The sequence below is a fragment of the Rattus rattus genome, chromosome 1 (genome assembly GCF_011064425.1).
Source record: "Rattus rattus isolate New Zealand chromosome 1, Rrattus_CSIRO_v1, whole genome shotgun sequence".
In the NCBI taxonomy this organism is placed as follows: Eukaryota; Metazoa; Chordata; class Mammalia; order Rodentia; family Muridae; genus Rattus; species Rattus rattus.
The window spans coordinates 268,766,867-268,779,645 of NC_046154.1; the positions used below are offsets into that span (position 1 = coordinate 268,766,867).

Consider the following 12,779-nt stretch of genomic DNA (forward strand, 5'->3'; position numbering starts at 1 on the left):
ATGTGCGGGATGTCTGCTCTGTGACCCCTGGGGAAGGGTCACTTTGCCTCCAGAGGAGTCACAACCCACACGTCGAGACCCACTGACCTAGAAGGTCCTCCCGCCTTTGTGCTATCTGAAGATAACGCCCCTTTAGCATAGACATTCTTTAGTGACACTCTCTTAGTTTTACAGGACAATTGTGTAGAACACGCACTAAGTGACAGACCATGTCTTCTCTTGCCCAGCGCACAGTGTGACCGTCCATAGTATCCCACTCTGGTGGGTGCTTCCTCTTTGGCCACCATGTTTCTTCCCACTCCACCCCATTTTTTTTCTCGTGGCACTCACCTGAGATTTCCCACACGGGGCACCCACCCTTTCCTTACCTGAGCACGGGGCCAGCCCCGGTGCAGCTCTGACGGACTCCTGCTGAAGCTCACTCTGTGTCTCCTTGGTGGTTTCAGATCCTGCTCATCATCGCCTCTGTGATCGGGATCATTGTCTACAGGCTGTCCGTGTTCATCGTGTTCTCCACGACGCTCCCCAAGAACCCCAATGGGACAGACCCAATCCAGAAGTACCTGACCCCACAGATGGCCACGTCCATCACGGCTTCCATTATTAGCTTCATCATCATCATGATCCTCAACACGATCTACGAGAAGGTGGCCATCATGATCACCAACTTCGGTGAGGTCCTGCCTGGAAAGCCATTGAGCCGTTCTCATTCCCGTGGGTTAAAATCGGTGGGAGCTTTTGAGTGGGAGCATCTTGCTCCAGCCCGTGAGGGAAGTGAGCCGTGCGCATCTTTGTGTTTGAAGAGACAGTGGTGGTAATGCCCAAGCTCTGTAAGCACATCAGGCAGAAGAGTATGCTCAGTTACATTAGCTCCCGTGTTCTGCCACTGAAAGCAAATGGTCTCTTTATAGCGAGCCAGCAGAATAGGGTCTCGGCTCCCGCCACAAGTGCGAGCCTCTGTCATGGAGAAAACAAACTGCCACACTGGTGGGTGTGCGACGTCCCCCATGCTGTCTCCTTTAATACAGTTCTCATCAGCGCTGTCTGCTGTGATGTGTGCCGATTCTGGATGACTTCGAGTCCCAGGCAGCTGCTTCGTGGCTAGGGTTGGGGGCTTCCCACACCCTGCATGCGTGTGGGTCATTCTCAGCGTGATGCTCAGAGGTCAGACTGGCTGAGATTCGTAGCTAGGAGGACAATCCTTTGTGCTTCCCAAATGCCTCTAGCAGGCAGTCTGTTCCACGGTTTCCAACAGATCTTACAATTCGTGAAGACAAAAGAACTGGGTGGTCAGTTCAGAGCTCATTTTCTGAGGACTTGGCCATGTTGCTCAGTGGCACGGGTCCAGGGTTTGATTCCCTAGGACCACAGAGATAGCGGGGGGATTTTAGACCAAAACAGTTCTTGCTGATGTTTGATAGCATAGCATTTATAGGTTTTAAGGAGAATGTGCTCGCACACACACACACTCCAAAGCACACGGCACAACTTGCCAAGGAAGATATACTGTGTTTCTTTGGGAAGAGAACTCATAACAATGTGCAAACTCAAAACCAACACAGCAGCTATGTTAAGGAACGGAAAGCAGGTTAAATTGAAACAGTGTATCATAGTTCTCTCAGCATGTTATCAGGGATATCAGTCTTTGATCTGGGTCTCAGAGCTATTCGGAATTTCAGTGTCTCTCTTGTGGTTGACCTGACCGCAGAACTCCCAAGGACCCAGACTGATTATGAGAACAGCCTGACCATGAAGATGTTCTTGTTCCAGTTTGTCAACTACTACTCCTCCTGCTTCTACATCGCATTCTTCAAGGGCAAATTTGTCGGCTATCCGGGGGACCCGGTGTACTGGCTGGGCAAATACAGAAACGAAGAGGTGAGAAAAGCGGAGACCTGTTAACTCTCTTGACAGCTGAAGCTGCCACTTGCTTTCTCTCGGCTGCCTAATGAATAGTGACTTCCTTGTGTATTTCTGAGGTATTTTTAGCCGAGAGAACAAACAGAAATGTTAATCTAACGCGTCTTTGCAAGTTGATACACCTGGAATCTAAATGTTGCTCTCTTTGTGACACGCCAGTGTGACCCGGGGGGCTGCCTCCTTGAACTGACTACACAGCTGACGATCATCATGGGGGGAAAGGCGATCTGGAACAACATACAAGAAGTTCTGCTCCCGTGAGTACCGCATAGGTGGTCCTGGGTGGCAGGATGGGGGACAGGTCAGCCCACCCACTGAAATAGCTTACCCACGGAGCCATACCTCTGTCTCTAAAGCAGATTAGAATCTGATGAAATTAAAGGCCTCCGGGCAAAAGGTCCAAGCAGTAGTTTGTATGTGTTTATTAATTACACAGAAAGTCTCAGTAGATGGCTCAGTTGTGATGTGCTTCGTGTGTGAGCATGAAGACCGGAACTGGAAACCTGACCCATGTAAAAAGCCAGGCACTGCCATTAACACCTGTGCCCCAGTGTTGGGGAGGGAGGAACAGGAGGATCCCTGGAGCTCACTGGGCAGCTCTGGGCTCAATGATAGACCAGGCCTCAAAGACGCTAGACGAAGATTGAGGAAGACACGAGATGTCAGCCCTGGACTTTGCATGCTCCTGTGCACTTCAGTGTGCACTCGGGCACACGCAGTAGTTATAGAAGCCCTTCCTCTTCACATCTAACAGAAACCCCTCCTACTGTAGTTTATGTCTCTTAGGTTATCACTGATGGCTGAGTAAACAGACCTTTGAGAAAGGGCCCTTGTTAGCACTGTGAACTACGCATTGCCACAGACTTGCACAGCATCCGTCCCCATGCATCTAGAAGCCGTCAACAGTAGTGTGTTACATGCCTAACATATGCCAGTCTCTGTACTAAGGGCTATGTGTTTCCGTGTGTATGTGTGTATATGGCGGTTACATAGTTACATAGCTTAATTTAACAAATCTTAATCTCCCTTTTGCTAATGGAGATCTGAGGCTTGAAGGGGTTAAATGACTTACCCAGATCACACTGGCAGTGAGGGGTTACAGTGGGTTGCCATGACCTCAGACTCAGTGTTGTCAAGAACAGACATGTCCTATGATCCCCGAGATATTAGAAATAATCACCATGGGACTTTTTGAATAGTTTTCCCAAAACACCGAGAAGTGGCAGGGCACAGTGACTGCCTGATACGCAAGGGCCCTACTGTAGGTTTGTCCATAGTCCAGCACCACTTGTATTTTGTGCAAACAAGACACTTGATATTATAGTTTTCCATTGCAACTTAACAAATTGTTACAAGCTTAGTAGGTTAAAGTAGGGTTCAATGTCTTCCAGTTCTAGAAGTCAGAGGTCTGACATGGGTCTGACTGAGTTAACTTCAAGATGTTGGCTAGCCAAGGCCTTTCCAGAAGTTCTCAGGGGAATCTTCTTTGGTCAGGCTTTGAGGACCCGGACCCTTGCCCCATTCTGTGATCCTCAGCCCCCACTACATCACCCAGAATGGCCTCCTGTACTGTAGTCGATGAATTCATGGGACCTGATGCTCTTCAGATCTTCTGGAGGCAGGGAACCTCCTTGAGAGGCTGTTCTGACCACACGCTTCCTTTTCAAAGTAGTTTCTGGCTTCCATTTTTGCTTTCATGGGACTTCTGGTCACCCTTCTACTTTGCCTCCTCTGTGATCTCCTTTCTGTTCCAGGACAGCACCAACAGAGCGCCCCCTCTCCTTAACATCCTCCAGCATGGAGGTCAACTTAGGAAGGATTTTAATTTCAAGATGTAAATTCTTTGCAGCGCCTTTCATCCCACTGTGCAGTGGGGTGCACGTGCCTAGAACTCATCACCGGGTGCAGGCCGACGCCCCCGTGCATTCTTCCCTGCATTCCATCCCTACATTCAACAACTCCCACCTCTTTTTCTGCCCTGAGTCTCTGCCTCCCTCATAGCCAGGTTTCTGTTCACCCCCTCGGAGACTCCGACTGGGTTTCAGTGCATCCACACTCTTCACTGGGGCTTTATCCCCCCACCTCCAGTGTGACCGGTCAAGGCCCTTCTCAAAGCAAAGACAGCACTCCCCTCCCAGGAAGGGGCTCCATCCTTAGCTGCGAGATAACTTTAATCCTGCTGCACAGAAAACAACCCTTCCTTTCATCGAGTCCATATTTGTGCTTTTCCAGATAAGTGAAAGTAGGTCATGCGCAAATCATGCTGTTTCAATATGAAAATGCGTTTTTTTTTTTTTAAGGAAAAAACTTAACTCGTTCTTAGGCTACTAAAGCAGCATATTTCCGAGCCAAGCAGGCTGTTTAACACTAAATTTTTTGATAAGCCACTGCTTGGCAGTGAGCTGTTTCCTGAGCTTTCAAAGTTAGTGGGTAAGGGCGTATTTCCCAGATTAATTATGAGCAATCGATAGGTGACTACAGCACCAATGGCCTGTCCCTATTTTGACTTCAGGTAAACTTACTGTTAACAATCGCAGAGATTTCGATTCTGGCTAGAGATACTGATGTCGTATGTTTTTAATTCTCTTCCACTGGCTGGAAACCGGAGACTGCCGAGTGTCAGTCAGGGCAGCCTCCCTGGGGCTGCTGCTCTGCACGGGCCAGTTCCGGGCTTCCACACAGAATCCGGTAGAGCTTCCCAGACCCTTGCTCCGCTAAAGGGTGTCAGAGCAAACAACCATCTCGGCTGCATTCCTGAGGGCACTATGCCAGTGGAGCACAGTGAAGGATGTTCGACCAGAATTTCTCAGACTTGGCCGTTTCAGGCCCACCCACACCCTTCAGTCAACATGACTTCCTAGACTAAGCCGAGCCTACAGCTAGACTGGTCCCTGCCACAGAGCAGGCGCTGGGCATGAGCCCCACCCCCACCCCACCCCACCCCCGAGCGAGTGCTGCATTGGCCTCATATGCAAATCATCAATAAATTAGATGGTGTTTTTCTGGAGCCAGAGCCTGTCAGTCCGCTGGTCCTCCTGGCACTGATGTTTGAGACAGTCTAGGGATTCTTTTTCTTCCCCAAAGATGATGTTAACATTAAATAATGAAAACCCTAAAAGACCTAGAACATTAGTGTCCTTGGGTGTTCAGCCAGGGGGCAGCGGTCACATTTCTTTCCCTCTATGTATCTCTTATCTTTTCAAAATAATGATGCATTTATATAACAAGAGAAGATACTGTAGTAGAGAAAAACCTCCTCAGGAGGGGCTGCCACAAGGCCTCAAGTAGCCACCACTGATATCCTTCAGAAGAACATTGAATTCAGGATGTGGTGGGTGCTCCTGGGTGGGGTGTACTAAAAGGAAATGACGCCTGGCTCTAGTTTGATAAAAGGCCAAGAGAAAATGAGATACAAAGTTTTATTACGTGGTTTGTTAATATTATGGTAATTTGTACGGGAGTTACTTTGTAACCTCTGCTTCTAGTCTTGACCAGGGAGGGAAAGGATCTGGAACTTTTTTTTCTTTTTAAAGTTCTGTGATGCAGTTCCCATGTGTAGTCAAGGTTGAGATCTGTTGCCAGGATTCCAGCCCAGTTTATTGTTATTTTTGCTTAAAAAAAAAAAAAGTTCAGAAGATGGATGGATTTCTATTACAGAGGAGTAATTCAACGCGGGAAAGTGGAACAATAGGCTTGGAGCCTATAGCTCAGAAAGCCAGGCAGAGTCATCTACTGTGGCCTAGGCGCGTGGGAAGACAGCATGAGAGGAGGGAGAAGTATCTGCTGAGTTAGGTATATACGAGGACAGAGGATGTATTGGGAAGCCCACAAGAAAAATGCCTGCTTTTTCCAGGCCATGGACAGTGTTCAGAAAAGGCTGGGGAGTGGGAGGCGGAGCAAACAAACCAACAGAGAGGGAGCCCTTATTCATCACGGTTTGGTGTCACCTATGTGACACCTGGAACAGCTGCAGCGATATTTGAGGCATCCTGGGATCTTTGAGTTGACATATGGGAGGAGGCTTTGCGGTCCACAATGACATCCTTAAGCAGGAGCTATTAGTCCACATGGCCTGGTGTCTCCAAGCCAAGATTCCAGTCATAGCTCCATATCCAGTGGCCTCCGCTTGTTAGCTCATATTAGTCAGCAGAAGGTCCCATGTGTGTGGGGAAGCGTGCCGACCCCCTTTCCCCGTCTGTTTTCCCATTAATCCTGACATCTGCCCTGGTCAGCGGACATCCCAAGGGGATTTTAACTCCACCAGAAAAGCAGGGGAGTGTAGGTTTTAGGGGCCTCCGAATCTGAGTTTTCCTACTTGCCTGACCTCCTACAGAGGAAGTGGGAAGAGATGGGGAAGCCAGGGCCAGGTTCTGTGGACGGGTGTCTGCCCTGAGTGAGGCCACACTGGTAGCCAGGGGAGGCTGCAGTGAGACCTCCAGCAGGAGGAAGGCCAGCACAGTGAGAAAACTCTTGTCGGCCTCGCATTTTAAACACTTGGTGGGATGGAGGAACAGGTGAGGACCTGCACCAGTTGGTAGCGTTTGTCTTTAGAGCCCCGTGATGGGTCCTCATTGTCAGAGCTTCCGACCCACACAAGCCTATTGTCTAAGCAACCGAAGCGTAGGAGATTGCTGTGTGTGCACTCGAAGCCAGCTGCCAGTTGAGGAGTTTGTCACAGACCCATGGCCAGTTCTGTTGCCGTTTGAGATCTGTTTTCAAGGCAGATTGCTAGGAAAAGAGCAGGCATTTTTCAGGGACAGAGAAACATGATATTCAAAAGGAAAAGACAGACTGCTGGAATAGAGCGGTGTGCAGGGGTACACGAGGCAGGCTCTGCACCCTCATCCGGAGGACCTGCACCTCTTCTGTTGTCCTCAAGTTGTTTGGTTTGAGGCAGAGCCTGAGAGCTATTTTATCATTTTTGTGTGTAGTTTTCTGGAGTAGCCCCTCACTTCCCATAGCTAAGAACACCTAAATCCCTCCCCCACTGGTCCCAGAGATCCTATGCCAGTGTGGTGGCCTTGTTTCCTGCTTCCTGGGATCATAAGAGTTGTCAAAGGCAGGTCTGATCCTGCCTCAAGCTGTCTGTAGTCGATAGTAAGTACCCCAGCCTGGAGGTGCTCACCCTGACGCTTACTTAGCATTCTGCCTCCTTCAGTGCCTCACAATTACTATTATAAGGTGACCATCTGTCATGGTTGGAATATGCTTGGCCCAGGAAGTGGCACTATTTGGAGGTGTGGCCTTGTTGGAGTAGGTGTGTCACTGTGGGTGTGAGCTTTAAGAGCCTCATCCTAGCTGCCTGGAAGTCAGTTTTCTCCTAGCAGCCTTCAGATGAAGATGTAGAACTCTCAGCTCCTCCTGCACCCTGCCTGCCTGGATGCTGCCATGTTCCCACCTTCATGATAATGGACTGAACCTCTGAACCTGTAAACCAGCCCCGATGAAATGCTGTCCCTGTAAGAGTTGCCTTGGTCATGGTGTCTGCTCACAGCAGTAAACCCTACCTGAGACGCCATCCCTGGTTCTCCTTACACACTATTACAAATAGAGCTTGTCCGGAGCAGCTAGGACTAGTCTGTGTCATTGCCTTCCTTCTGCTAATTTCACTGATAATTCTCATACTGAAAAAGACGTTTCGAATGATTAGAGAAAAATTGGACAAACTGAAGATGTTTACCATGCAAAAGAGAGACACTAATTTCTTGGGAGGATCACATAGTCAGCTTTGAGATAGCAAGAAATACTTAATGATGCAGGCCTGACAATGTGTGTTCTAATCTATAATTTGATCTTTCTGACAGGTGGGTTATGAATCTAATTGGACGATATAAAAGAGTCTCCGGATCAGAAAAGATAACCCCACGATGGGAACAGGATTACCATCTGCAGCCCATGGGCAGGCTGGGATTGTTCTATGAGTACCTTGAGATGAGTAAGTTTTCTGTAAAGTACGTCGGGCTGCGTGTTGGGAGTTGAAAAGCATCTGTTGTTGAGCCACAGAATTATTTAGTGCATTGATGTGAAGAGCTGTGTGTTCTCTACCAGGATAGAATTATATAGTAGAGAAAAATCAAAGCTTTCAGATACAACGGCTGTGTGTGTGGTTTTGTTAATGTCTATGTTGTTCAAAGCTAAGGATTTATTACTCTGCAATGAGATGGAATTTTCCTTGACGTATCACTTTGCCGTGAGTTCTCAGAGTGTTCTGGCTGTGTTGTCTGTGAAGGAACCCTATCACTGTCATGATTCAGGCAGCTTGGGCCCCAGTCCATGCAGACACAGCGACGGGCAGGAACAGAATCACGGAGCAAGCCCGGGAGGACGCGCTCCCTCATGGCAGGAGGAACTCTGCTGCCCTCTCATACCTTGGTCCTGCCCGAGATGGCCTCTGGTTTCTTCTGTGCAGGCTTTGTATGTGGTGCATGAGCAAAGAGAGCCAGTGTACGGCCTGGAGTTAGGACTTGGCACAGGTCCCGCCCTACCTTCCTGAATGTCTTGTCCATTTGTGGATTACTTGCCCAGGCTGGTGGGTGTGGCTTTAAGCTCTGTTGCCTTTAAATAGCTGCAGCTCAGAACAGACCCCCTTTGGCAACGCTAACCTTTGTATTGTGAATGACCTGCTAAATCTAAAAGATGGCTAACTGTTTACATATTCTCTGCCCTTTCTCCGAAACTTTACAATGAATCACATTTTTTTTTTTTTAAGGTAGCGAGAACAGAAAAACAGGCATAAAACTGACAGACCTTATGTTTACGCAGAGGAGTTGGTGTCTTTTCCAGGACAGTGTTTCCTGCAGATTGGGGGGGTGGGGAGGTGGATTATTAAATCACATTCTATGTATAAAGTCCCTTTTCAAAAATATGCAGAGCGCACAAGAATATCTGTCTGTCTGGGTGAGTAAACAGTCCATTTTGTGTCTGTTAGCAGCCTGGGATCAGATTTGAAGTTCGTTTTTGCTTTTTGTCAGGATTGGGTTTTACTAAGGGTGCAGCATCAGTGCTGACCGAGTGCAAGTCAGTCCATGTCCTCACTAACTGTCTCTTGCCAGGGCCACTGTCACCATTAATAATAGCACCTTGGCATAGAATGCTATCTATCTGAGCCTCTCCCCAGCAAAGAAGACTTTACAGGAAGTTGTTTTTTCCCAAATTAATTAGCTAACTGTATGCCATTCAGGGGACAGCGACATCCCATGCCTTGGGGGAGAAAAAAAAAATCAGACTTTTAGAGTTTCATAGGCCTATTCGATAGTTATGGACTAATTAATCTCGTCTCATCCTACCCTACAGTATATGTATGATATATATTCTGTCATAACAGACGAGATTTCTTACAGTGCTTTGTCCCCATGCCTTCCAGCCATCCCAGCGATCTTCCCAGGTTTCTGAGTACAGGCAGCCTGTTACTAGGTAGTCAGTAACACAGTGAAATCCGTGTTTAGTGTTACGTTGTGGACGATACATTCTTCAGGACCCTTTGAATGCTTGTCTTACTCCTCTAAAAATAAATACTGTCTTTGGGAGTGGTGCCACTCCCACGGGACCCTCACGGTGTTCTTCCACATTTGCCAGCAACGCCACTGTGCACCTTCCTTTAGGCACCTCCCCATGGGTGTGGCCTTCCCTCTTCCATTGCCTCGTCCCAGCAGGTAGCCCTGTGACTTCCCCCCAGCTACCACAGTTCCTAGGAACCTCCACAGATCCACTTAGCTCCCCTTGTAGGGCTAGGCAGCCTTGACTCCCATAATCCTGTGCATGCATGAATGCCTCTCCCCCCCTCCACTCCTGTTGGAGGTAGCTACTAAGCCCTTAGCATGAGTGCTTGGAACTTAGTACTCCCAGGTACTTGCTACCTTTGGTGCAAGTATACAACCCCTGGTCAATCCTACATTTGCATTGCTCCACCCACTCTCTGCCCACTGAGGCTGGATGCCTATGGTTTCTGTTCTTGTTACTGCTGCTCGTGAATTCCCCCATGATTTCAGATTGGGTATTAGCCAGAGTTGCCTGGCAAAATCTTAGACCGCACCTCAGAGAACTTAAGGAGAGGAACAGCTACTGATAGTAAAGTCTGGAAGCTGAAGATACTGTTTCTGTACCTTGGGTCTACCAGTCATAGACACGGGCCTCTTGAGAATGTGGTGACGGCATCTTCCTCGTTGGTAGGTGCCAGAGCCAAGGGCACGAAAGCAAGGTCATGAGCCCTCCATGTCTCTCCTGCACTGTGTCTCCACATTTGCCTTGATAATTGTACCCCCCCATCCCCAAAGCAGACGTTCAAAAATCATGAGGATAAAGGCTATTTTCCTTTATTCCCTGTTGTTGGGTTAAAATACCCTGAGAAAAGCCATTGAAGGGAGGAAGAGGTTCATTCTAGCTCACAGTTCAAGGTACTACAGTCCACCACGGTGCAGAAGCCCAAGCAGTGTGGGAGCGCCAAGCAGCTGGTCACATCACATCTACAGAAACCGAGAGAGATGCGTGTGTGCTAATGTTTACCTTTCCTTAACCGCTGTATACAGCCCGGGGCTCCCTGCCCACGGCAGAATCTCCCCACGTTAATAAACGGGATCGAGATACTCCCTGACAGGCACACCCCAAGGCCCATCTCCTAGGAGACTCTAGGTGCTGCTGTGGTGACACCATCAACCGTTACAGTGATCTCCACAGACAAGGCTTCCTGTTGTGAATCACTCAGCTCTTTAACATCACCCAGGCTCACCAATTTTCTCCCTGTGACACACCTACCAGATGGGCCACACTCTCTAGAGAGGGGACCCGCTTTCTCCCTGGCCTCTCCTGTGTTCCTGTCCACCTCCCGCACTGAAGACTTCTAGTCCTTAAATGAATGGCTTTCTAGTGTGGCAGATGGGTCACTCCCGTGTGTTTGCTCACTACCCAGTGTTGGGTGTGCCACTGTGCCAAGCCGAGATTCGATGCATGCTCTCACAGAGCTGGACACACGGCAGTTTGTGTAGTAAGAGCCAAGTAGAGGCTCGGTCAAGCAGATGTGTGTGAATGTGATTCTGAAAAGCGAGTGTTGGCATCAAAGGTGTGGAGTAGTGGAGGACTGGACACATTGGAAAAGGCAGAGCTACTCCCTGACTGCTTCAGTGTTACACAGACAGAGCATCTCTGAAGCAGAGGCTGCATGGTGGGGATCTGAGGTAAACTACAGACGTACGAGATGGCCTCTGTGTGCATAGCCAGGGCTTGGGGTTCAGATGAACAAATGGGGGTTTGTAGGGATATTGGTAAGCAAGAGAACTGTGTGTCGTTTTGTCGAGGGTCAGATTATTCCAGAAGCAGAGTGGCAGCCATTGGATGGGGTCTGTATTTGGTGGGAGGACGATTAATTAGGTTACAGCAGTCAACGCCGGTAAGGGAAAAGTTCGTAAACAGAGGTTGTGCGCATAGGGAATAGATGTGGGGAGACCGGGTTTGGTGAGCATTGGAGAGGTGACTCGGGAGGTCGATGAGGGATAGGATTTCCAAGATACCTTCCAGGAGATAGAATGCGCAGGAGGGGAGCTGGTGTGGAGATGCTCTGCTGTCTGTAGGACGTGAGGATGGCAGTGGTACTGGGGAAAGTGGGTGCACAGGTCAGGCACTGAGGAGCTGAAGGTGAGACCATGGCGGGTGGATCGGGCGTGCCTTGCAGGAGTTTGAGTGAAGCAGGGTTCTCTCCACAGAGAAGGCTTTTGAGGGTGCCAGTATTATTCCGGGGAGACTGAAACATGGCAGACAGGTTCATAAGACAGGAGGGAAAGTCAAAGCTAAAACCCTGTGGATGCGAGAGCTGTAGGAAGCGGATGGCGCCCTGCTGGGAATGGAGTTCTAGAGGCTCGTATTTAATATATAACTTGCCTTTTTACGTTAAGTAAAAACAAATCAAAAACCATCCTGTGGAGAGGGAGCTGCCTGGCCCTGTCAGAAACTATCTGTCTAAACGAGCGAGGTCAAGAGCACTCCTGGGCTTTGGCGTGCGCAGCCACATCTGGAGGTGGGGTTGGGAAGCTGCAGGAGTGGCTTCCGTACAGTGGTGAGGGCTTGTGGGATGCACAGCTTAGAGGATGGGGTGACTGGCAGAGAAGTGTGGGTTCCGCCCGCCATCCTGAAAGTGCTGTAGAGCAATGGGGGATCTTCACAATGAGTGGTTTCCGCCTCACTAACACCTCTTATGCTTCATTCCAAAGGGTGCTTAGAAATTCTTCTCTCACTGTGTTTAATGTAAAAAAAAAAAAAAAAATGGCTTAATCCTTTTGGGGGCAAAAGTGACGAAGGCCCTGGCTTTTCCAGTGATGTAGCCAGCTGTGTGAGAACCCATGAATATTTGTATTTCTTCTTTAAAACCTTCTGTTTAATCAGTACCGTGTCTGCGTGTACTCGAACCCAGTGTCATTTTGAACTGGATTCTTTATCAGAGTAATCTACAGTAATTGCCAGTGTTGTTTTAACTGTTTGTTGATGTCTCTTGAAATTTAAGTGTCTAAGATAACCATAAGGAATTAACTAGCTAGATTTGTATATCCCCAAATTGACTCTTGCTGATTAAAAATATGCAATTCGTTCGTTCATTTTTCTACAATAATCATTAGTCTTAACATTTATCATTAGCTTATTCTAACCAAGCATTGTTTTCGTTATTATAAACGGTGTGGTTTCTCTTTTGTGCTTTTTTTTTTTTTTTTTTTTTTTTTTTTTGGAGCTGGGGACCGAACCCAGGGCCTTGCACTTGCTAGGCAAGCGCTCTACCACTGAGCTAAATCCCCAACCCCTCTTTGTGCTTTTTAACTGTGTTATTTCTGGCCTCTCTTGAACAACCAAGATATGGCTGTGCTACACTCTCATTCTAT

At 48.4% G+C, this 12,779-nt stretch overlaps 1 protein-coding gene across 4 annotated transcripts in view; it reads left to right on the forward strand.

The window, feature by feature from the left end:
* Window positions 1–12,779, forward strand: part of Ano6 (anoctamin 6) — a 180,495-nt gene that overhangs the window by 153,654 nt on the left and 14,062 nt on the right. For all 4 annotated transcript variants that reach the window (XM_032885493.1, XM_032885498.1, XM_032885502.1 and 1 more), the window contains 4 exons: window positions 447–672; window positions 1,709–1,878; window positions 2,080–2,177; window positions 7,725–7,855. In XM_032885493.1, the coding sequence (XP_032741384.1) occupies window positions 447–672; window positions 1,709–1,878; window positions 2,080–2,177; window positions 7,725–7,855 (625 nt within the window). The remainder of the gene's footprint in view (window positions 1–446; window positions 673–1,708; window positions 1,879–2,079; window positions 2,178–7,724; window positions 7,856–12,779) is intronic.